This window comes from Cyprinus carpio, chromosome A23, assembly GCF_018340385.1.
Source record: "Cyprinus carpio isolate SPL01 chromosome A23, ASM1834038v1, whole genome shotgun sequence".
Classification (NCBI taxonomy): domain Eukaryota; kingdom Metazoa; phylum Chordata; class Actinopteri; order Cypriniformes; family Cyprinidae; genus Cyprinus; species Cyprinus carpio.
The window spans coordinates 5,311,042-5,338,289 of record NC_056594.1 but is presented as its reverse complement, the minus strand read 5'-3'; the positions used below and the strand labels follow the sequence as shown (position 1 = coordinate 5,338,289).

The following is a 27,248-nucleotide window of genomic DNA, read 5'->3' as shown; positions in this document are numbered from 1 at the left end:
AAACTTTACCTTGAATACAATGTTTTATATATATAAAAAAAAAAAAAAAATTAAAAAGTCTGTCAAATTCATATATTAAATATAAAAGGCTGTTGGAGAAAAATAATTTTTATTTTATTACATTTTGTACTGTAAAACACATCTGAGGATTAACCATTCCCAGTACCTCGCAGTAACCTTGAACTTCACTATTATGCAATTTTGTAAAAATAGATGCCAGTGTGAATGCTTTTTACAAATAACAAGCCTTCCCAGAAATCCTAAAAAGCGTGAGTGGCGGCTTTAGCGGGTCTCTGCTTTGTTTTCCTTCTGTTGTTGGATCATGTGTAATCTCATATCTCACCATATGATCATCCAGCTGTGAGTTCAAAGAAAAGGACAACAAAGGATACCTGCACTCCACAACAAATACATTGTTCCTACCCCTGGAGCCTCTTGCTGGGATGCTCTTCTTCCCTCTGTTTTGATCAAGCACTTCTTTTAAAATTCATAGGAAATGAAAGAGTTCCATATAAAGCAAGACACAAATAATTAGGGCTTTTTTATTATTATTATTATTTATTAATCTCTATTGTAACCAAAGCACAAACCACAGAGCCTCTTTTTGAAGCAAGCAGAGCTGAGAAATTCATCTACACAAGCCTCAGCTGCACTACCATAACACTCATTGTCACTTCCACAGCTTTTCAACCATGTACCTGGTCACTTTCCATGCATGCTAATGAGCTCAGAATGAAAACCAGGGCATTTGCAGTTGCGCTTTAACTGACTGAAAGCTTAGCTGGAAAAAAACAGTGACAATTCCCATTCTGATGTTTGGTTTTTACTGCATGATTTATATAAAGAGCTCTGGTAGCTTATAAAACTCTATTTCTGCATTCCCTACTATTTATCTCCCAAATGTGTACAATCTAGCTTTATTGCTGTGGAGAGTAAGTTATTGGGAAACTGGTAAGCATAATACCTGGGAGAAAAGTCTGTTAGCATTCCCATTCACTTCATGAGCACTCAGTTCCACATCCCGCCATATATTTCTTACCCGAAAACATTTGACAAATAAATATCGGAAAAATAAAAAAAAAGAAAAAATATATAAAAATAAAATATCTATCATATATAATATATATATCTACATTTTACGCTTCGTCATGAAGTTAAGCACTAAATACTTTTTACAAATCAAATTATTGACAGCGTTATTTACAACGTCTGAGTTACCCTTTTCAAAAATCTTTTATTAAATAAATTTATTTAACATTATTATTATTACTATTATTTATTATTATTATTATTATTTTTATTTTTATTATTACTTGTGGTAGGGCACTTTAGAGTGTTAGCAAGGCAGAATGGCAGAATCTTAACTTTTTCCTCCTTGGGTTTGCTGGGTAGATAAATTCATGCAGAGTGAATGAAGTGTGATGAGTTAAGAGGAGTATCTGAGGTAAACTATCATCATATGTCAGGGAAGATACAGTCGGTAGGAGTGCGCGTCCATGCTAGCTTTCAGTGATAGATGGTGAAGGAGTGAGAGGCTGGAGTAACGCCCCATTTTAGGCGGTCTTGTTTGCTTCTAGTTTCTTTTGCTGCTGCTTGTCTCCTCTTTGGATTTTTCTTGCCACTCTCAAACTCTCAGACCTTTAAAAGGACCAATGAAGTATCTGAGGAACTGAGGTAGGCAAAGTGACAATCTTTTTCCTATTCTTTCAGTGGGACAACCTCTATATGTCAGTTTGGGGGTGTAATATGGGCATGTTATTTTTATTTTTTTATGTTTGTAGCCATTTAGGTCATGGGTTTCATTTCTAGGGAATGCATATGCCTCATTAAAATAAAACAATATAACTTTATTGGACTGGAATTGGCTTTGTATTAAAGTGTCTGCCGAGTGTAATAATAGCAAAGCATTTTCATTTGTCTCACATGTTTTTGCAGCCATGGGTTCAATTCTATTGAAATGAACTTTGTTCATACAGTGGTTGTAAATTATTTTAACAATGCCAATGCATGAAAACACAAAGTTGCTGGTAATTATGTGTTAAAACCAAATCTGGAATTCTGAGCAGAGGGGATGGCCAGGTTACACTTTTAGATTTTACAGGAACTTTAGGTGTTCACAAGATCTAGTCCACAATTAAAATGTTTAAAAATATAATTACAATATGATATTTTCATGTTCCCTGTAATAATACGTATACTACATACTATGAAACCTGAGTATCTGAAAATGCACTATATGTTTGGAGTAAGTGCATATATATTAATGGAGTGGGTTTATGAACGAATAAATTAAACGCCTTTGTCCGTGTTTCAGTTCGGATCGCGCTCGTGTAAAGCGCTGAGAAGCAGTGCAAGCCGCCTCCGTGGCTCGTAACGGTTTCAACTAATTTTTTATTTTATTTTTATTATATATATAATATATATATATATATATATATATATATATATATATATATGTTATATTGTCTCGAGTAAGACTGTATGACATTCACATTACATGATTTGACAAATTTTTACATAGAAAAGGGCGACAGCGCACCGCATTAAAAGAAATGATCATTCACGTTTTCATAACAGCTGGCTAAATTCAAAAACGAAACTAAAATTTAATCATCTTTGAGAGCACAAGGGCCCCCTGGTGTTTCAGGGGCTTTACGCAGCTTGCATATTTTTGCATTTTTTTATATTTTGCATATTTTGCGCTTTTTATGTATATAAAACACTATATTCTTGCACTTCTGGTTAGATGCCTAACTGCATTTCATTAGCTCTGTACTTGTACTCTGCATAATGACACCCTGCACATGCAGAACTTCTGAGTGTACAATATAGGGAGGATTGGCTCAGTTTTCAGTACAAGTCTTTCGGTGTGGCACGCATGTGTTCTAAATGAATGCATCGTTTTAAACCCTGCACATGCAGAACTTCTGAGTGTACAGAACATAAATTGAAACATAATTTTGAATATTCAAAACCTCCTAACGGTCCCGTGGGCTACCGTAGGTCATCCACACTTTAGAGGAGTGTTTTGTAGACCGTGGATGGCATGTAGAACTAATCCCCTGCTCATGAGAGTTTTTAGGGGTCTGTTTGGAAGTCATGGTTCTTTCTCTATAAAAAAAAAAAAAAAAGAGAGAGAGAGAGAACATTATTTTATGCCTTTTTAATTCATACTGTCAGAAATTGTGCATACCTTAGAGTAGTAATATGTACTCTTAAGATAGTAATATTATTCGTAATATTATTTTTATTTCTTATTCTGTGGCGGAAACAGACTTGAATAGATTTACTTTTATAGTTTATTAGGTTCAATTGTTTACTGGGAATTTAGTAAGTTGGTGACAAACCTAACTTTGTGTGTGTCTCTTTCTCACTCTTTCTTTGCAGAATTTTGTTTTCCAAAATCTGTATGACTTCAGTTTAAATTTTAAGAAACTTCGTGAAGGGATCCTTTTCCAAAGACTGCCATTGTGTCACCCTGCAAAACAACACACAGAATCAGTGTTTCCTGTAAGAACGTTTTTGTTTTCTTACCCTTCACAAAGTCTGTCACAGTGCCCTCTGCTGGGGCCATGCCCCACCCGCTGAACAATGACACTTCCTTCAGCTCCAAGCAAGAGCTTCTGGTCCTACATGACAGTCCATTGGGACCCAGCCTGGACACACCCAGCCCAGTGGAGTCCCAGGGCTCTGGTCCAAGCAGCCTATCTGGAGATGCCCACACTGTGCTCCACAAGACAGGCAAACTGGGGCTTGACCACACTGAGCCACCCACTGGTGTGAAGTTTGTCCCGACGGACTCAGAGAATCGTTGTGGATGGGGAGCACTAACCCTACAGTGTATCCAGACCTTCAACACCCCACGCTGGTTTCTCTTTTTCCTCTGTGTGGCCTCCTTCCTCCAAGGCATGATCATCAACGGCTTTATCAACACCGTCATCACTTCCATTGAGAGACGTTTTGACCTGCGCAGCTACCAGGTCAATTCTTACATATAATCTTAAGCAAATTTCAACATAAATATCTATTTTTCATGTTTGGTATCAGCCATAATGTATCCCCTCCTAAATGTATTAAAATGAACCATTAGCTTATATGTTCAAAATACATTTAAAAAATATATATATAGATTTGACACACAATTTTATAGTATAGAAAAAATCTAAATAAAAAAAAAAAACCTCCCTACATGGACAAACTCTGCTTAATCTGTCTTAATCAGACCAAATTTGCATATTGTCCAAATAATAATAAAATACTGTTCAAAAGTTCAGTAAGAATTTAAATGTTTTTTTATGCACAACAAAGTTGCATAGTAAATATTGTGAAATGTTATTACAATTTAAAATAACGTTTTAATAACTCTAAATATGCTAAATGTTTTATATTTTATTCTATTTTAAACTGCAATTTATTCCTGTGATGCAAAATTTAAATGGAAATTTTCATTAATCATTCTCATCAACAATCACAACTCATCATCAACAAACATATCTTCAGGAATCATTCTGCTCAATATGCTGATTTGATGCTCAAGAAACATTTCTTATTCTTATCATTGTTTAATATTGCTTATAATTTTTGTGGAAACCATGGTACTTTTTTTTCAAGATCCTTTGATGAATAGAAAGTTCAAAAGAACACCATTTATTTAAAATAGAAAGCTTTTGTAACATTATTAATGTATTTACTGTCATGTTTGATCAATTTAATACATCCTTGATGAGTAAAAATATATATTTCTTAAAAAAGTACTATTTTTTTTATTTTTTATTTTTTTTACTGAAAAACTTGTTTTTTGAATGGTATGTACTTTCAAGTATGAAGTAAGCATATCAATCGATAGAATTTAATTGTAAATTGTAAGCATCACAACCAATCCACCTTGTATATCACAATGGTTTATAGGAAAAATTAGTCCAAAAAGTATGCATGGCCCAAAAAGACACATCAGCCCTAATCTCAAACATTACAGGGCAACGGAGCAAAGGGGAAATTTGTGGACACCCAGCAGGAGGAACACAAGGCTAAGGGGGAGGCCGTGCAGGCGGACTCATTGCGAGCCGCCCTAGACAGTGGGGCGTCCGGTGTGGGCCGGACTTTTCGTGAGCTACTTGGGGGGAACGGGTCAGAAAGCCTCAATGGCTGGCTGGGGGGGGCTCCATCAGGCACGGGGCTCCTCGGGCTTTGCCCGGCCACCCTTGGCACCACACCAACCCTAGCAGGTGAGAGTACCGGAAGCGCATGGGACTGTGCTGGCCAATGCCAAAAACCGATTTACTTGGGTCGGCGGAGGAAGGGGGGCTCTCGGCTTACCGCTACGTCTTTCTGCTGGGACAGGTTGTGCTGCTGGTTTCGGGGTGGCAAGCCGTTGGACACCCTCGGGCGGTCACAGACCGAAGAGGAGACTGTCAAGTCAAACTACGCACCTGTATATATAGGTGAGTGTGATGATGCCATTAAAAAAATGTAAAGAGGTCATGGATTAGGCGGATATTTGCTAATTTTAATTCTTCTGGGCATGCGTTCCCCCCCGATTTTAATTACGCCTTAGAGGACCTGTTGCTAGCATCTAACAGTCACACGTATAGCGAAAGGATCGAGGTTACCGTTTTAATATTGTGTATAAACTTAATGTCTTAGTTAAAATGAATTGATGATAAATTTGTCATGAAATCATAATATCAAGCAAAAGGAATTCACCAGCAGTACAAGACTAAAATCAGAAGTGGGAAAAAACTCCAAAACAGATTGTCACCTAGAGAATTGTTATTATTCTTTTAGACCAAAAGTATAGATAGTGGTAAATTGCAGTTTGAAGGAGAACATGCGTTTGATTATTGAAATTGAGAAAGCATTAAACAGGATCCAAAAATAATGAAAACAAGTGGGGCCTAATACTTGGGGCATCCTGCCGACCCTATGCGCCATTGGATGTGCATACTGTGTCCCAGCAGGGGTTTATATGTGCCAGACTCGCCCCTGTACATGAGTTATCGAAAGCTACGCCATAAGCACAACTAAGAGCTAGAGTCGGAGATTGCTTTTGTGTCGCAATGAAGCCCCCCACTCAGGGATTGATTAATTTACCATCACTAAACCCGGTCATGTTCCCACACACGCACTAGGGGCTTGCACAACCCACACTGTTGGTTTCCCATTTTGTTTTGCCCTTCTGCCCCTTTATCAGTGAAGGCCACGAGTTTCCCTCTCCTCGCCGCCTAAGACTGCAATAAAACATCCTTCCAAGGCTTTCCTCCCCAAACTGTCCAGTTTTCAAAGGCACATGGAGGACCAGCACTAATATTGCCGTGCCCCTCTTCTCATGACATAGTCAATGGAAAAAAAAAATCTCAGTCGTACACAGTGTCTTATGAGCCAAAAACAGGAAACATGAACCTTCAGTGTTGAACGCCGACCAGCTTTGCAGAGGAACTAAGGGGCAGAAGTGGAGACGAATAGAGACTTGATATGCTGTCTTTGCTGGTTTCCTCAGGGATTTATTACAGCTCCTGACATTGTGAGACCTGCCGGTCTGGATACTTGCTGGGTGGATCTTCGTTCTCAACAGGTACAACCAGAAATCCAACCAAAAAGTAGGGGGGGCGAATGAGCAGAAACTTAAACCTTGAGTGTTAGCAAATAAAACCCACACAAATAAGTACAGAAATAAACAAAAAAATGATAAATGAAAAAGTTCGGCCAGATGTATTAATAATTCAGCATACATAAGATTAAAGCATTATATAAGACAGCTGACAGAATTTGCATTTTTAGATGAAATTAGGTCCTGAAAATGGGAGGCTTTAACAAGTGTCAGACTCTTTCTAGTGAGAAACAGTTTGAATGGCACTGATCCTTAGTTAAAGGCCTGATAGCTAGTATTGTATATCAATTTTTGATGTTAGGGGATGCACCAATATTAACAGTCGGGGTGTCAAAAGGGCTGTTAATTTACACACACACCACCACACACACACACACACACAACAAACACACCAACACCAACACACACACACACACCCCACAAACCTGTCATTTTAAAGTTCCACAAGTGGATTTATGCAGAAAAACAGAATGGACCTTTTGTATGTTATGAAAAATGGAGGTATTATCATTCATTCCGTTTGAGATTTGCTAAAAAAAAAAAAAAAATGCTATCTAATTTACTGTCATTGACGCGCTATATGGTCCTGTATTTATCCAAAATATGAATACATAAATAGGGGAGACTATATAGCAGAAATGGCGAGAAATTATTTTGAGGCGTTACATTTAAATTTCGTGGAACAGATTCAAGTCAGACGCCGGTGACCTTCAATTTTGATACAACCTATCATCATCCCTGACGTACTATAAACCCTATAGAAATAACACAAAACTTGACAATTTGCTTCAAAGACAACAACTTTGCACAGTGTCTGTGAGTCATAGCTTGCTATAATGTCGCTTTCTGTCTCTCTTAAGGACCGAGCTGACTCCTGAAAAAACCCAATGTGGGTGGGAGCTTGGGGATGTGGTTTCCTGGCAGGGAGGTGCGGCAGCATCTATGGTTAGCGCTTCTACCCTATACATGGAGTACACACGGCAGCTACCAGGGGCTACCCCACAAGTCCCCAACATTAAAGTTGGTCAAATTGACTCCAGTACAGTACAGTATTGGGGTGAGTAACAGTCGCACTTTCTGTATGTTTGTAGTGCTCCTCAGCGGTAGGTGCCCATGCGGGTCTCAGGAGGGCCCAACCAGCTGAGGAATGGCAGTCAGTCCACTGCATCTGAGCCGCAAGTTTGGCAAAACGTTTATAAAGGCATGCCCAGGTATGGAACACCTGACTGGAAGAGGAAGTGTCTGTTTCCTCTGCTGCTTGGTCAAACATAGTAAAAAAAGCTATACGTTTGTTAGGCTGTATAATGTGCCGATTACGACCATGTTTATAATTAGAACATGGGAAGTGAGCGCGAGGAGTGGGAAGTTGTGCTGTTCTGTGCCAAGGGAGCGAATGCAGAAGGGGGGGTGAGTCCCTAGACCATTTGCAAAGAAGATCCCAGAAAATTAGCACTTTTTACTGACACTTTACTTTTAAAGATCCAACAAACTGCCATGTACAAGTTACTGGGTTGTTTTCAGTTGGCTGCAATGTTTCCACTAGATATCATTAAAACCTCCAGTTGTTTTCTTCTCCTTGGTCCAGTTTTCAAAAGCCATTGAAAGACAATTGCTGCATTTCACCAATGGGTCTTTTGACCGAAATAAAAGAAAAAAAGCACAAATCAATGCTGTCAGTTGATGCTGTTGTATGTTATCCATAAACGGCTATCTATTAAAACATTGAAAGGTGGAATCATCGTTGGCCCACGAGATGTCAACTCTGACATCATGTGCTGTTTTAACTTATAAAATATAATAATAAAAAAGACTAAATGACTAAAATGCTAGATTGAATAATTTAAAATGCATGTTTTACATAATTTTAAAAAGGATTAATGCATGTAAAACAATTAATTTTGGCAAGCTTTTGGTCCAATATGTGAAAAATAAGTACGCTTTAGCATACTTTCAAAAAGAGTACTTAAAACACTTAACTGCATGTGTGTTTGTTAGGAAAAAAATCCATCATCAAGGTGTTTTAACTCCGAACTGCTGGTTCTAACCAAAATACGAGTCCATAATCTTTAATTACTCTTCCTCTAGTGAAAGTCCATCTCCTGTTGTCCTTTCACATTAAAATCCACCCACCTATTTGTTTAGAACTGTTTTGGAGTTGTTTTAATTGTCACTGCGTAGACCTTGATCATGTGGCATATTTGCTCTCCTGATTCAGACAGAAGAAATCATTTTCAGTGGTCGAAAGGCAATCTTATGGATGGGCAGGACTTATTTTTTTTTTTTTATATCAGAAGCAACATTTTTGACGTCAAAAATATCTTATTTGTTTATAACCAAAGCATCAATGTTGTAAACTAAAAATATATTTTTTTAAATATATTATGTAATTTCTAACCAAACTTTTTCAAATCACAAAAAAAGATAATTAAAACATAATGATTTAAAAGCACTTTTAATTTGACATTATTACAAATATGCTTTTTGAGTGAATTTCTTACATTGTAACAATGGGAAATCACGCTCCAGAGTTTGGGGATCAGATCACAATCCAGTCATTTTCTCCGCTGTTCTCTATAGGTCAGCTGCTTGATGCTTTTTGAAGCACCCTACCTTATCTTTCTGTGTCTCTCGCTGGGGCTACGGAGGCCCACACTCATAGCGGGAGTGTCCACGTGTTGGCCCCAAAATTTCTGTGATGTCTCAGGTTCAGTCTGAGTTGCTTCAGACGGCAGACAACCGGTCTCGGTAGGAATCACATGTCAATCAACAACTCAATGCCACACCACTCCCCTCTGCCCAATACTCACCTATTGGTATCTAGGGAAAAGAACTACACTGCGCTTGTTTTTACACTGCATCTTCCCATTCCAGGGTATATGGTGGTACCAGCCGGTGGAGGAGGCCACCTTTTTGGGTGGCTTCATTGTAAAAAAAGCTTGAACCTTCGCTGACTGCGGGACTCATCCGTTTCTGCATGCTCTGTAGAAGCGTGGTCAGTCCATGATGTGGCTATTTCTTCATCTTTTGTGGTACAATGTCCTGAATGTTGTCCATGGCAGGAGTAAAACGCCCCATTACTACAAGCAACTTTACACACACAACCATACAGCGGGCCCCTACCTGCAGACAGCTTATCTATAACAACAAAAGGTGTGAAACCCTTTGAATTCATTACTGTTAGATTCAATCTTTGGAAGTTATACTGTTATTTATCCGTGTCAACAACCCCGGTGGTTGTTTCTATTGCTGTGGCTTGCCTGCAAGTACATGAAGGTACCATGGAGTACATCTATTTGAGAGATTAAAAAGGACAGAGAGTTGAAGCCTTGAAATAATTATTAACAATAGCCACTTTGAATCATTTATGATTCAGTGGTTCACTTTGACGATATGCTGGACCCCGCTTTTCTAAACTTTGCTGCCGTCCTCAGCCGTCGTGCTTAGTCTTCTCAGTGGTGTTGGCACACGTACCCTGCACTACATCAGCTGCCCAACCCCATGCCCCTGCGGGTGTTCCAGCCACCTTTCCCCTATGTTCACCCTTCTAACCAAAATCTAAACTGCAATATATACACATATCAGGCAGGGTCATTAAGTTTATCTATTAGAGACTAAGAGGTGCAAAAATCTACATGGACATTAGTTTGCATATGTAATTGAATTTAAAATAAATGAAAATCAACAAATTCAGCCCCATGGACTAATCTTACCTTGCTAATTTAGCCACATTATTACTGTTTAATGTAAAAAACACCCCTTCTTTGCCCTGTCCACACTTCCCCCAGTACTCCGCTTTCCACCTCACGGGTTCCTCGCTGTCCTATTAAAGTGAAGGGGGAGAAAAAATACAAGAAAACAGATATTAATTAATTGATGTGAATAAACATCTTTGTTTTATGTTCCTTTACCCCTTTCAATACTGAGGGAGTGCTTTCTAAGGCCTGCTTTTTCCATCAGCACAGCTTTTTCAGGATTTATTCAGTTGCAGGTTTACTCACCATACACCATAAAGCGGCTTGAGAGGATAATATATTTGAATACCATACTTGACCATTCATATCATGATATCAGAAATGGTCCCGATTAACTAATCCAACACAAAACATGTTAAGACATTTTTGTCTCTTAGAAGAGACCACACAAACAACGTGTATTAATGCTATTAACTAAATCAATGAATTAAAAATGCACATGAATTTCTTTTCCACGTCCACCTTAGGTATTAATCTTTTTAAAATTAAATTCCCAACGCTACTGACATGTTGCATGCTTGTTTTATTACACACGCTAAGGTTTAAATTAATACCCCCCAGAGCAGGAACCAGGGGGATCTGACTGAAATGTGTTATTGATCGGTTGAGGTCAAATGAAATTTAAAACTTTAATTTTTCTCTACTCCCTATCAGCTTCTCAGATCTGGGCACACCCTGACTTGTAAGCTGCCAAACATTGGCGTCACTGTGTTGAGGCCCCGTTGTTAACCCCTGTGTGGTTGATGGCGGGATGGCGTGACTAGGCACCCGTACTCATCGTGATGGATTTCTCCTCCCTGCCATCGCCGGCATGTACGCTCACATTAACAACCACACCATAAACACCCCCGAGGCAGACGGTACAAGCGTGGCCATGCTCTCCGACACCGCTTAATCACAGTTTGTCACATACACTTCTCTTAACACAACATGATCACAGTCAGTTAAACTCTACGCGTAAACTAGCACACATTCTGTCATCAGTAATTGCATATTAAAGGGCCCGGTCCGACTAAGACTCTGCGACGTTAGACTAATGCTTATTAGATATAGTGCGTCTCTATGAATTGCAAATCACATATGTTCTAGAGCTGTCTGTACCATGCAAGACCATATTGTAAAGTATCAAGAAACCAATAATTAAACAGAAACGCTATTTTAAACTAAGCCCTTATGCATGAAATGTATTTCACGTTATGTATTTGTTGTGATTGCCAAGCAAACAGTTAGTTTTATTCAGAGGGTTCATAATTAAAAAAAATTAAAAATAAAACTATGAATCATCTGTCTTAATCTTGGTTAATGAATTTGGCCCTATTGGTGTGCATGTGTTTATTCATTCATAGGTGTTCTCTGGCTGCAGCTGTGTGGTAGGGAATATATCATGGGGAGAACAAGGTTTTGCTGAAAAAGGGAGGTGTGCGTCGTCCTGCAATCACATGCCAGCCTTCCTCTTCTTCCTCTTCGTCATCATCCTCTTCACTTTCCTCTGCAGTATCCCTGCACTTACTGCCACACTCAGGTATGACCATTATGATTCAAAAGTAAGCAAGTTTTTTTCTTTTGAAAGATTAAAAAAACTGAAAAAAGTATCACGTTTTCCAAAAATAAAAATAAAAATAAATAAATAAATAATAATAATAATAATAAACACAAATGTTTTGTAATAATGATAATAAGAAATGTTTCCTGAGCACCAAATCAGCATATTTGAATTATTTCTTAAGAATCATGTGACCCTGAGACTGCAGTAATGGCTGCTGAAAATTCAGCCTTGTCATCACATGAATAAATTACACATTAAAATATATATAAAAATAGAAAAACAAGTTATTTTAAATGATAATATTTTTATATTTTTGTATGGTTTTCTTGTGGACAAATATCTACTTTTTCACTATATATATATATATATATATATATATATATATATATATATATATATATATATATATATATATAGTGTTTAAGTAGTAAGCTAGTATTCCATTCCAAACATATATAGTAGGATCTCTTGTGGCTTACCTTATAACATAGATGCTTGTGTTTATTGTATATTGTGATTGTCTGTTTTTTCTCCTGCAGGTGTGTTCCTGACAGTCAGAGATCATTTGGACTTGGAATCCAGTGGATCGTAGTAAGGACTCTCGGTGGAATCCCAGGCCCTATAGCATTCGGCTCAGTGATTGACATCTCCTGCCTGCTGTGGGAGGGAACAGTGTGGGGAATACGGCTCCTGTTATCTGTACCACAACTCAGCCATGAGCCAGTACACACTCATCGCAGGCATTATCTACAAGGTAGAGAAAAATGTTCCCAGAAACCATGACTCATTCCACATTTAATATACTTTAGCTTTTATGAAACTCTTGAAACTAACTTTCAAGTTTACCACAGGAGGCCATTTGCAGCACTAAATGGCCTCCGGTGGTACATTGACAAGTCAGTTTCAAGAGTTTCATAAAAGCTAAAGTATAACACATCAAGTGGGGATCAAAAGTCTGAGACTATTTGTGAAAATGCTTCCATTTTTGCTAATTTAATACAAATGTATCTGTTACAAATTATATTATCAGCATAGCGATTAGACTGAAAGTTGATTAAAAAATACATGCATGTCATTACTGTATTTCTTAATATTTGATTTGTTGCCATTTATACATAACAGAGACCTTAAGGAATATTAATTTAAAATTTCATTTTTGGTAATAATGTTTTTTCTTGCATTTTTAAAAATTATAAATCTTAAAATGTATAGTAGTGCCACATGATCCTACAGAAATCAGTCTAATATGCTGATTTATTGCTCAAGAAACATTTCTTGTTATCATCAATGTTATCATCAATGTTGAAAAGTTTATTTTTTTTTTTTTTGTAGAAATCATGATACATATTTTTCAGTATTCACTGATGAATAGTAAGTTCAAAATAACAGTATTTAATTTGAAATAGAAATTTTGTAACATTATAAATGTTGCTACTGACACTTAAATATTTTTAATTCTTGATTCAAATTCAATTTTTAATCCCAGATTTTTAATGTGACCTCACTTGTAATACATAATTCACTTTAAGATAATGTTCACATCAACCATATGATTTTGTTTTGACTTATTTCATTTTTCTCTGTTTTTCTCAGGTTTTGGGCACTATTTTCTTTTTTGCTGGCTGCCGTGCTCTACAAGCCGCCTCCCGAGTCTCCTCAGAGCAGCTGTGAGAGCACAGATGTGGGAGGGGGGGGAGGCCAGAGACTCCTGCCAATCAAAGACCCCGCTGAGATCATCTCCAACCCACACGCCAAATATGACTTCTATCTACAAAAACGACCCTCAAAGTGTGTGTATACGCTCTGTGTTCGAGTGGTGTATAAGGTCAACACCATCACTGCTTCATATGCCCCATCCCGCCCAACTGTACAATCATTCCCATTTGTGATATATTCCCATTGGCGCACATTTGAAATGACACAGACATGATAATGAAGTAGTTGTCAAAAAATTTTAATCAGAGCAGACATATATCAAACAACTCCAAAAGCCACATATCTTAATTTTGGCAATAAATTAATTTCTGTGCATAACTGAGATTTTATACTTGAAATGTAAATTTTTGGCATTTTTGTACTAGAGAAAAGCCATATATGGATATCAGAAACTAGTAGCACTTAATATAAAGTTGCAATGGCAAGGAGTAAGTCTAGTAATGTAACCTGTGAACAGATGTGCAAAACAAGTGGTTTAAGCTTGGTAATAGTGCGAATAGTGGATTTCAAAATACTCCCTCAGTTATACGATAAAACAAAAAAAAACAAAAAAACAGACCCCATTATTTATAAACTGTGCCTTTTTAAAGATATTGCCTCTGTTTGCATTTAGCCAGCACGGTAGCGTCTGAGTATGAGGGAAAGCACCAACGAGATGGTACGAGAAAAAGACAAGAACAAGTGAAGAGTTCAAGTAAACCATTACACCCATAAACCCTAAGGAAGAGTCTCTCCAAATCATGAAAAAACTGCACCTTAAAACTCACTTTCACTGATGGAAATATTTAGTATCTGAACCAAATGATTACATGTCAGTTGAAAACTAACTATATAAGTAGCCATCTAAAACCAAGTTTACATCCTGCAGAATGCAACTTTCAGTTCTAGTCCACATTCTGATCACTCATCTAACAGCAAAGTATTGATTGACTTTTTGATTCTTGTATTTGAATTTTCATTAATTCTGAACTTTTGTTAAAAGTGGTGCATCAAATACTGTTAGCTCAGATGACCTATTTGATCCCCTGAGCAGTGCCAGAGAGGCTTTAAGGTGTGATGTCACACAGAGATAGATGCCCAAGTGAGAGATGAAAAGGAAGCAGGTTTTCAGAGACCTGAAAACTTTTGCAACTGTATAGCCAGGTTGGAGAAAATTACCACCTATCACTGGGATATTCACTGAAAAGCACTTGACTTTGATGGTTAACACAAAATTATGCTTTGCCACTGATTTTTCCAGCTACAGTACATTCAGGAATGGCAAATTGTAAAACATTAAGTAAACAAGGACACTTTCTTCTCGGGATTGCTCATAACATTAAGCATGCAGCAGTGCATTTGGTTTCAGCTGCTTAAATTCAAATATAAACCAAAGCATTACAAATAAACTAACCACATAAACCTACTTTACACTTATATAAGTGACAATCCTAAAAACATCTGACCAATGATATCGTTTGTCGATTTTGGTTTTATTTTTTGGTTTTAGTTATATTAAATTGCATTTGTTAATGTTTATATAATTTTATTAATGTTTTTGTATCAGAAATCTGAGGTCTTATATATTAGTTTATTAGTATTATGATTATTATTAGTTTATTATATAACGTTTTTTCCTTTCCTCTGATGTGATAGGATTACTTGATGGATCTACATGTAACTCTCTAAAGACAAACCCTAAAATGACAACCGGACTCCTGCACTTGAAAATGGAAGATTTGCACAATGAAACGGAACATGTTTCATTACAAAGAGGTAATGATATAATGATTGTTTGTATTTGACTTTGTTGGGCTCTGTTGTATATTTTTGATTCCGATGACTAAAGAAGAAATGTGTCCTTCGTGTCACAAAAACCAGTTTTGTGATGTTGGCTTGTTATTGTCTTTATTAATATTTGTTTTGTGTGTGAATTTTTGTTTTTTTTTTGTTTTTTGTTAACCACTGTTTTCTAATCACTTGTAATATAATGACGTTTTGGAACATGCTTTAAGTATTTTTTTTTTTATGCAGAATGGTTAGATAAAAATTAAAGTAACAATCCCAAATAACAAACAAACAAAAACAAACGGTTCATATTTTATTCCTAACTATGTCTGTCTTAAATGTACCAAGCACACACACTACACACACACACACAACACTGTCTAACAAAGAACATGAGGTCACATTAGTGGCTCTAGAAATCTAGAAGTTGCACAGCTTTATTTCTTTTTCATTTTGTCATAAAATTTCTTTGTTTTTAAAATCCTTTAAAATGCATTTACGTGGAGTTTTAAATTACATGGGAATCCTACATTTTTAATACAGCATCAGACATTTTGGCCCTATTTTTTTAGATATGGTGTATTTTTTAAGCATTTTCTCAATGGTTGTTTAGTCAGTTTGACACAACTTAAATGGAATTACTAGATTTATATTATGTACACATAATGGTCTTATTTCTTTTTTTTTTCATTTAGAGATTAATCACTTATATTTGAGCCAACACTAATTTAGTTCCGATTAAGTAAATTTTAAATATATTAACTACAAGCCATTTTCAATCAGACTTTACATTTTAGGTTTATTTTTTCTTTCCACATTCATTGTCTTAAGCAATATCCAATTAATTATCACAGCTAACTATTCACTGATTGCGTGAAGCAAGTACTAAGACTTGTAATCTCTTATGTTAGCGGTTCAGGGAAAGCAGGCACAGGTCATGAACCAAACTGGTAGCCTAACCACCAGGAAATTCATAAACACAAAAGTAAAAGAAGTCACATACCACATTCCAAAAAAAAATAACGCTCACAAGTCGTATTCCATTTTCAAAAACCTTTATACTCTCGCCCTATCCAGTCAAATGAAAAGCATTTGTCTTAAAGGAGAGTCAGTTAGCTTGTGACTTTGAGAACACTGATTCATGCCTTCAGCGTATTGAGCATAAAGAATAATCAGTTTTTTTGCAAAGTGGTTTAATCAAGTCAAATTAGAACAACAACACAAACCCAAAAAACCAGTTTTTTAAAGGCAACTCTTATTCTTCTTGTGTTGTTTAGTTGGCGCTTGGGCCTTGTACTGTTTTGTTGATGCCAACTAGATGTCCACGTCGCGATACAGTCGTTGTTACTTTGTCCCACGCCCAATCTGAAAAATGACAAGGAGGTCACCTTACACAAGATATTGTAAAATAATAAGAGAGTGTGATAGAGTTTGTTGAACACAGATGACGCAAAGTGTGTGTTATTTTGATTTTAACATCTTATGCTCTGAATTGGATGTGTTCAAAACTAAGGAAAACATTTCTGCTGGGGAATGTCATAATGGAAACTGTCTCTGGAATTTGGCTATGTGATGGACTACATTTCATGCTTAATCGAATACAGATGTGCAGAAAAAAAAAAGTATCGCCCCCCTAATTTGAGTTTGACATATCAAAATATATCAAAAGTTTTATAAGGCTTGAAAGATCAAGAATTTAGAATGAAATATCATTTGTTAATCAATACATAAAGGCTCATAAATATCAGGTGATTGTCAAGAGAATGGAGAGGCTTTGGTGGCCCAGTGGGAGGGAAAAAAAGATAAGAAACAAATGAAAACACAGCAAGGACTTGAACTGAGATAGAGTACTACTATATGAACGCAATGGCCATTATGTCAGGTCACGAAGCAGTGGTGAGGGCAAAACTCAGGAGACAGGGAATTACGCTGCTGTTTGTCATGGATTCACCGTAGTGTAAGAATTAAGAAGATTAGTTTTACCTTGAGGCATATGTCCCGCCATGAAAAGGAAAAAAAAAACTAAATAAATTTTACATGATTCTTCAGTGCAAGCTAAATAATAAATGATGGTTGTCAGTACAAGTTTCAGCACAGGATTAAATCCAAGGGGATTTAGAATTTCCCTCAGAGTGACTCCACACACCCCACAATATCCTCACTATATTTAGGAAATATTGTTGTAATCAGTTTCTAACTAAGAGGAGTACCTGACAAGGGCAAACACACGGGCACTGGCCAGCTTCTGTTTACAGGCCTATGTCCATCTTTATACGCTTCGCATGCGCTGCTCAAGGCAGGACGATTTAAATGATAGGACCAATCCATTGTTCCTTAATGAACACACCGCCAGTGGAAACATGCTTCATTATTAATGATGCAGGAATGCATAATCTGTAAATTGCTGCAATTAATCATGCCCTGGGGAATTACGATGCCATGTTAGTCCTGCAAAAAAATACAATAAAAAAATCTAGTTGTGCAAATCTGTTTCATATATGTTGTGCATGGTCATGTATTATTGGATCTTCAGAGCTTCATCCATTGCCTGGGTATGACTTGGCAGAACTACGCGGCTTAAGTGAATAAGTACAATCTGTCTTATTTCGATCACTGACAGCCAATTTGCCGAATTTTAGAATAAGAATTGGTCATTATTTTTCTGTGCTTAACACCAGGTGCATGATGAGAATGCACTTTCCAAGAGTAAGCAACAAGGTAGAGAATCATAGAACGGGTCAAACACAAGGCCACAATGTCGACACAGACAGACTAAGGAGGTCTATCCTGTGGCTATTTTTACTATTTCTATGCAAAGAAGACTGCTAAGACTAGATTATCATGAGTTATTTTCATTTATTCACTGAACTGGTTCACAACCGTCTGAATGATTCATCATGATCACACGATGCAGTTCTTGAGGACGATGCTGTTGACACATGACCACCCCTCGCCAAGATCTTTATGCTCACCAAGGTTCTCATTTATTTGATCAAAAATAACTCTGAACAGGAATAACATTGTAACTATTATAATATTTTAAAATAAGTTTTCTATTTGAATATATTTTAAAATGTAATTTATTTTGTGTGATGTTCAAGCTGAAGCCAGTCTTCAATCGTCATGAGCGATCCTTCATAATATCATTAGTTAGTATGCTGTATTGGCTGCTCATGATAACATTTTATTATTAGTAGCTGATGTGTGAAAAACAGTCCCGCCTGCCTTAATATTGTTGTGTGGAAAATTATAAAAAAAATCATGATTCTTTGTATGAATAGAACGTTTGAAAGAATGAGCAGCATCAATATTGCCGATCAGTGGATTTAAAGGTATTTGATGTGTCCACTTTGTATCTTAATTAATGAATCTACCGGTTGTAAGTCTTTAAAATATAAAGTACCCTTAATTACTTAAATCAATAATTCCGATATTTCTTACAACGCAAGTCACTCCAAATTGTGTAAATTGGGGATATATATCTGCTAATGTAAATGGCCATTTGGAGAATTATGTAGCATAAGGGAGGATTCCAAGCGTATAGTCCTAAAGTAAGATGCAGATCAATATAGGGTAGAATGTATTGATGGGATAATGAAGCAGCAAGTTACTTGAGCGAGGATCTCGAAACAATATCGACCTGTCTATGACTGGCGCTGATGATGATTACGCTTCTGATACGCTCCAGCTCACAATATTACATATCTACAGCAATTTACAGTCAAGGTCTCATAGAATGGCTAGTGGTCCTTCTCGTGTACTCTATGTTAGGTGATTGCAGACCGTGGAGTTTGACTGACATACTAAAATTCCTAACCTCTGGAACGACCTCATAATTGGTGTTTTTTTTTTTTTTGTTTTTTTTTTTTTTGTAATAACTCACTCAGCCATGTTTTTTCACCCACTGCTGTAACTTTGTATTGGTGCCTGCGTTGCTGGAGGAGCGCAGACGAGCAGCCCCTCTTCCCGTCAACATGATGAGGCTTTTTTAGCTGGCACTTATAGAATGGAATATAGATTCTTGTGAACATCAAACCGAGAAGCAACATGATCTATCTTTTCTGTACCACAGGGCAGAAGGAGTTTCCATTTTCTAGTAGGAGAAAGATTGTTTTAAATCTGTCAAAGTTGGAGTCAAGCTGTCACAGGTGAAATCAAGGCTTCCTTGAAAACCGAAAACAAAGGGTTACAAAATGCTCCAAGTGCAAATTATTGTCCAAAGTTCTCTAGAACAATCCCGTAATTATGGCAAAAATGTCCAGTTTTAAAAAAGCACAACTGTACTGACACTTGTCCTCTGCATGTATGTTTTCTCTGCAATCCAGGTTCAAGGTATACAGACAGACAGATAGATAAACGGTCTCTCCCACACAGAGAAAGAGGATGTGCAGATTGATGAAATTCAATACAGCTGAAGAAATCACCTAGACACAAACAAACACCTATTTTATATGGTCAACGTCAAAGCAGATTTTGTTAATGGCATTAGGCAGCTCTATGTGCTTTTGAAGGCTGGCATGACTAAAGGTCATGTCTTTCATGTCAGTCTCACAAAGAACGGTCTTCTCCCTCTGTCCCTGATTTGTGATCAAGATTAGAGGGCATCAAGAAGACAAGTCAGTTTTCCCCCTCTGACACCCAGCGGCAAATACACAACATCATGCACGTAGCTACGACGCAACCGCATGCGCACACACTACATCCTACTCCTGTCATCAACCTGTATAAGAATACGGCACCGAAAGTGAACCGACAGATTTTAAATGATAGAACACAATACATCAATGGGGCTCTGATGTTGTGACGTTTACATAGTGAGGAGCAGTTAAATGAGCTGGAATTATCAAACATTACACATACAGGAAATCATTTAATATAGCAGTCAAAATGACCTTTAGGGCATTTTGATTGCTAGTATGAGTTGGATTTCTGTGTTGTATGGGTACATTCAGCGCATATTCCGTTGGATTCGATCTGGCTCGCCTTCCTTCCTTCCTTGTAAAAAAAACTAATAATATTAGCAGGTTGTTATTTGAGTTGTTTATTATTTATGTATATGATATAATAAAGATACTAAAGAATAAGTAATCAGTTTGGATAATATCAAGTAATAAGATAATTTCTTAAAAAATGAATAAGATAATTTTAGTTGGAATGTTATGTTGTCCATTACCTTTGTGCATCAATAGCTCATCAAAAGTATTCTGGAACCTCATGAGGGTGAGCAAATGATTGTATGAATTTCAAAGTTGAATGCACACAATATAAAAAAACAATGGTTAAAACTATCTCTCTTCTCACATGAAAAGGACCTCATTACTAAAATCGAAAAAAAAAAATTTTTTGTGAAACATAATATAGGTAAAGTTTTCCTGAGGGAATACAAGTGTCAATAAAGGAAAGACATAAACCAAATAACTTCTACTGGACCTATATAGCAAAAGATGTAAAAGAAAGTATTTTAAAATAATTACATATCAGCATAACAGGACTTGTCGTGGCTGATCTAATCTAACAAATTGCCAGTATAACTTTTTAAGTAAATTTCATCTGAATAAAACCAATAATCAAAATGGAGAATATTAATAATGATTAAAACAAAATAAGCTCACTTTAAAACGACCACGTATTGTATGCAGTGGTGGCAATGATAAGCCTCCATCCTTTTTTATTATTCAAAATCTTCGGTCCCTTATTCAAAGTTTAACCCTTATATAAATTATGAATCATAGTTGCTTGCAAATGGGAAAGATAATAAGTTGCATTACCCCAAAAGCAACATCTTAGCTTTTATCTCATGGTCACCTTCTTCTGAAGTATAAGTCCAATAATGGAGTTTTCTTGAGAAATTTGTTTTCATCAATAACAGGAAGTCTTTAACAGGTGAGCATCACCACAATGATGGGTGGAATAACCTGCCAGATCTCTGCGCAGAATGAGGGAGGATGTAGCTGAGGAGAGACAAGGGAAAAACTTGGAGGGTCCTCGATCTAATCTGTGTGACAAAATCACTCTATTCATTTTTCATGCGAAGAGCGTGTGGTGGCAACGCACTTCCATCCTCACCGAGGCTGGCAACTCAACAGGAAACAAAAAATCTTAACAACAGTGAATAAGTGGGATCAGGACAGAGTGATTGACGATTACTCTCAAATGCAGTAAATGTTCAAAGGGACTAAGCTGAAAAATGTTTTGAAGAGTAAACTGGTGAAGGATGGATCATTTTTTAGAAAATATTACATAAGGCAGGAAAACTCTTTGGATCACTTTTGTGAAAGCCAGTTTATACTGTCGTATTGATTTCTGGCATAGCTTGTGTATTCAAATGAAATCATAAAATCAAGTCATAATAGAGATGTTGGGGGGTGGATTAATGTCAGTTTCAACAAAAATTAGTTAAGCGTAGCGTTACAACATGTCCTTGAACCATAAATCACTTTAATCATATATAAATGTGTCTTGAAATAAAACATTCAGCATATTAGAATGACTTGCTGAAGGATTCATGCACTGAAAAGTGCTTCATTCATTATTCATCCAATTAAAAAAAAAATATAGGGTAATGATTATCATATACGATTTGTTTAACTTGAGCCAATGAAACATAATGTTAATACTTTCGCTTCTTTATTTTTCATTGGCTCAAGTTAAAAAAAAAAATAGATGTGATAGCATAACCCTACATTTTTAATTGGATGAAGCACTTTTTTCAGTCGTAGTGAAAATTCAGGTTGGCATTACCGCAATACCATTTTTAAAATAGGAAACCGGTATGTTACAATGGGATATCTTTCACAAAGTATTAAGTAGTTATTAAAACGGGTCATTTTGAATTTACACCATTCAAATGACAGGTTTTGCTTCCAGATGCTGACCTTAAAGATGATATTGTTCAAAAAGTAATCTCATTCAAGACAATCTGTAATTGAAGTTTTTAGTTCATTTCATCACTTGAGGTCAGGTGGTTAGATTTTTTAAAATTACTAACCAATTCCATCTTTTTGCATCCTGGGAAAGACAGGTGTTTACTATTTATGGTCATGAAAGGAGGAGTTACACAGACATAGTAAGCGGACCATTCGGTTTGAAGTAATCTCATGTTACGCTGGATAATGTTTACGGTCCTTGGCGGCTATACGTTTAATACTATTTGTATGGGCTGGGTAGATGTCACTGGTTACGTTGGTGTAATATTTTCTAGTTTATTTTTATATTTTTATTTTATATTTATATTTTCTGTAATAAATCAACACCAGGCTCAATGAATTCCTGTAATCATGGGCATCGCTAGAGCCATTTAAAAAATTTGCGATTAGCCGCATAAACTGTACACAAATTCCGTGATCGCCTCAGTCCACTTTAAATTTCATAAGAAAACGGCGACAGACTTCGATCAGCTCCTCGCCATCTTTCAGCGCGTTCGTTCTTTTTCATCAGCAGACTGCGGACAAGGTGTGTGTTATTGGAAAAAAAAAAAATAGATTATTATAATATCTGCAGCTGTGCAGTTCTTTGTCATAAATTCAATTTACAAAATATAATGGGGGAGCAATAATCGGTTCCCGATCTACTGTAGCCTAAGTTTTCACTGCGTTCACCCCTCATCTCACCATAGCTGTTTCCTCCAGTGAAAATGAAGCACACATGAATGCATACTTCATAAAACGATCATGTTGCCATTTTTCAATGAAAATTTAACTTTTCAGTATAATACATATTCCAGTGCATGTGGCACATAGGTTTGCATACTTGAGCTAAGGAAAGAGGGTTGTACTAGAAATGCAAACAGTAAAATTTTGTGTTTGTACAGTAAACAGGTTGTGTGCGTGAGATCATGAAGACTTGAATTTATTGGCTTATTTAGTACTCAAATGTTTTCATCTTGTTTATACCTATCTATGCAATACAGTGGATATATAGTATATATATATATATCATATTATATTATATATATATATATATATATATATATAGCCTATAATATATCTTAGGCTATTATTATATTATTATTCCCTCACTGGGACTGAGCCCCCCCTAAATCAAAAATCCTATAAAAAAGAATCGACACTTCAGAAATGAAATCCAGTCTCAACCCAAAACCAAAAATAATAAACATGAATCATTCATCAACTCTTTACGTTGTACATATTACAAAACTCAACAAATCAAATTTCATTTATATCCAAACAAGAGAAAAAATGTTACATTTGCAATGTCATATTATGTTCACTGAATAGAAAGTTCACTGAAATCACATTGACCTTTTGTGACAAGATGCCCCAGTAGCCTGGAAATGTTGTCACATTATAGGGTAAGTTGTCACTATGAAACCTGTCATTACACAGCCCTAAAAGGCTATTCTACATGTAATTTATTTTCTATAATTTACATTAAGCCACAAGTGCTGCCAATAGAGATTAATTTGTATCGAACCTCTTAAATAGTAAATCAGACAGTGAGAAGGAGAGGAAAACTGTCAATGTGTTTTCTTTGAAGAGACTCTTTATTTGCACTCTAAGCTTGAACTCCAAACAGACAAAAGCAAGCTGAGTCTGCTTTACGAGTTAATTAACTTCAGCAAAGCATTATAGATATTTTTCACTTCCAATCACAATAGAGATGTAAACTTTGGACAGGCCATGCAGATGAAGGTCAGCAAGGTCCAAAACAATTATAACTAGATGACTGGAAGATGGAGAGAGGACAGACAGAGAAAGGAAATATGCGATGATATGAATGTTTTGTTTATACGTTAATGAGTTTTCAATGCGTTCATATGTGGGATGTTTTTCAAGACCTCAAGAGTCCTCAAAATAATGTTGTGAATGGAACATCTCCATAGAGAACATCATCTGTAAGACCACTCACATCCCCAAATTAAGAGAAGCAGGATGTGACAACAAGTTTTGAATAGTACCAGACAGCGGAAAGTGGTCCCAGGTCAGATTTCCTTCTAAATTTTACCTCATGACGTCAATCATGTGTATGGGCAGGGCTGCAGTAGGTATTTTTTGGGATTTTTTAAGTACACCAAATGTTTTGGAACATATTATATAGTGAAAAACACCATATCAATGGCATCATATTTGTCATTTATTTATTTTGTTTGTTGTTATTTGTTGTATTTTATTTTCTATTTATTTTAACCCCCACAGAATCACAGGAATCCTCATGGTCCTTGTTGGGATGGAAGGGTTAAAAGGAGTATGGGTCATACAAGAGGGGAAAACAAGCTAAGAATTTAAGAACAATTAATGAATACAAAAACTACAATGAATTAACCAAACCATGCAGGATGGGAACTTACTACTAAGAATGAGGAGAAAGAGGGATTTTAATGAATTAGCTGCAGTGTAACAAATAATTATTCCTTTATATGTAGAATACATATTTTTTTTTCTTATTAGACACATTTCTTTCTTGTAAATTCAATAGTCAAAACTATATAAACTATATTGAATTTTGCCCAAACAAACACCACAACATGTCCACCAGATTGGTTTTTTAAGAATAGCTTTATTAACATAAACATCGTTATATTTATGTTAAGAAACATAAATCTATAATAAATCTATTGATCTATTTAGTAAATTAAATTACGGGTATAATTATTATAGTTTATATTATATTATAACAGCCTCATCAGTTCTCCATACAAAGCCAGCATTTGGTCTCGTTTGATGTATAGGGACTGCTTATGTTCGTTTTCTTTCTCCTGCATCTGCTGAATAAACCTGTGCTGTTTTATATGTGGCTTCAATCATTTGATTTTGTAACAGAAATCTACCGGAAATGATATATACAGAGATTGTAGTGAATTGATTTGTATTAAAATTCCATGTTAACTTATTCTTTCTCTAAAATTAAAAAATTACCTTTATTTGGTTTTTGCTACCGCTCCAAATTCAAAGAAGAATTGAACAGTGAAAAATTCTCATTTCTGAGTGCTTGCAAAACTATGGACTATTTAGCGTGATGCAAAAAGTCTTGCATTAAATGTAGTCTAGTGTGGACAGGAGGGGAGCAGGAGAGGCAAAGGAAAAAAAAAACTTGTGTGCAAGAAGAGATTGGGAGAGTATGTCAGAACAATTAATATACCCACTAAACCAATGGTATAAATCACCTCTGCCTTCATCTCCTCCCTCTGTAGCTGACATCTGCGGGCTCATGGGCACAGCCAACTAAGTTCCTCGGATTTTCCTACAACCACAATTCCTTCCTTATCTTCCTGCTAGCAGATGTTACTGTGTGGGGGAGGCTGATTTTACATTTAGCATAAACAATGTTTTATTTCTTTTGATGGTGATTTGTATTTTTGCATTTCTGTCTTCCTCACACCTTCTCCATTCTCAGTTTATGTGGGTGTTGCGACTTGAATGACCCAAGTTGTTTGACTCGCCTCGGCATTTCTTCCCAATTGCAAGCAATTTTTTTTTTCGCCAACTCATTTGGGGTTTGTGCCTGTGAGTCACAGATGCTTTTATGTGGTTTCTTCTTCTGCCCAAATGGAGGTGGAGGCGTCGTGACCAACACCAGTAATCGGAATTAAGATCTCTCCTCATGCAAAACATGAACTTATTCTCCGGACCACAGCAAGCACCAAGCAAACAGCATATCTGATTCTGAGCTGGGCTTTTGCAACCCATGTGCCCATGGAGGAATAACCTGTCATTTGAAGGGACAGAAAAGCATCAGAGTCATGCTGCTGGAGGACGGCATAATCGTTTCACACTGACTCGGCATTGTCCAGCTCTGGAGCCCCTTTGTCACAGCGCGAAGTGTTTCTCCTTTCTCTGTGCTAAAGAGCCTGAGAGTTAGTCGTAATTCGAGATCAGGGCGTGGTCATGATCAATCACTTCTGTGTGCAGGTGCTGCTAACAGAAACACACCGTCAAATCCACTAGATTCCCTATGGGAAGTTTTAATAGGTATGTAGGTGTTCAAGCTGTCACTCCACTAGGTCTCGATGGGAATTTTTGAGATGGGTTCTGCTTTGACAGTCGATGAATGAAATTACTCATGTCCCCTGGGACATAAGAAGGGATGAAAATCACTGACGCTGACACTGTGGCCATAAGAAGACGGCTTCTGTAGATGCACATGGGGTGCTCTGCCTAAAGGCAAAGCATTGTGGAAAATCCAATAATAGTCCTTGTTGACGTCTTAGAGAAGGGACCTCATGACAGTACGCGGGGGGTAGACGCCACGGGCACGGAAAAAAGGGTCACTTCGGCATCGCTAAACTAATCAAATCAGATCAAACTGACGTCCACAATGAAAGCAAGAGAGAGAAAAGAACCTATCAGAAAGGAAAGCAGGAGAAATAGAGAGAGAAATTGGATGTTAAGAGCGGTGCGTGTGCAAAAAGGTGACAAGCTCAGTTTCTAAGCTACAAATGAATATATTGACATTCAAAGGGGTTCTTACAAAAAAAAAGCTAAGGAAGCTAACAAAAGCTAAAAAAACTAAAAAGACAAAAATTAAAATCTTAACATGTAAGCTACGAGCATGAAAAGAGAATAAAAAGAATAGTCAAAGAAAAAAATAAGTAAATAGAAATAAAATCAACAACTGGGCCAAATATATGTATTAATCAGTATTTTTTACCTGAATAATAAAAAAACTTAAATATCCTTAAAAAACAAACAAACCAAACAAAAAATCTTAACATCAGGGTAAATGATTAGCTAAAGCTATTGATGAGGGTCCATGCGACATTTTTATATCAAGTATTAATAGGAAGCCGGTAAAATAAATAAATTATAATAAGACGTGCAGCATCAAACAATATAATCAGAATCAATTAACCGTCTCAAAGATGAATACGTTATAGTCAATTTTGACTTCTCAAACGTAATTT

The 27,248-nt window shown here is 36.5% G+C and overlaps 2 protein-coding genes across 3 annotated transcripts in view; one reads left to right on the top strand and one right to left on the bottom strand.

The window, feature by feature from the left end:
- Nucleotides 1-4,045, top strand: part of LOC122135067 (solute carrier organic anion transporter family member 4A1-like) — a 38,848-nt gene extending 34,803 nt beyond the window's left edge. The window contains exons 1-2 of one of the 2 annotated variants that reach the window (XM_042712752.1): nt 1,655-1,674; nt 3,388-4,045. In XM_042712752.1, coding sequence (XP_042568686.1) covers nt 3,573-3,998 — 426 coding nt within the window. In that variant the 5' untranslated portion in view covers nt 1,655-1,674; nt 3,388-3,572 and the 3' untranslated portion in view covers nt 3,999-4,045. Of the gene's footprint in view, nt 1-1,654; nt 1,675-3,387 lie in introns of those variants that run through there. The other variant, XM_042712751.1, reaches the window with a different exon arrangement.
- LOC109050245 (sterile alpha motif domain-containing protein 10-like) overlaps nt 1-27,248 on the bottom strand; it is an 890,290-nt gene that overhangs the window by 725,109 nt on the left and 137,933 nt on the right. The window lies entirely within an intron of this gene.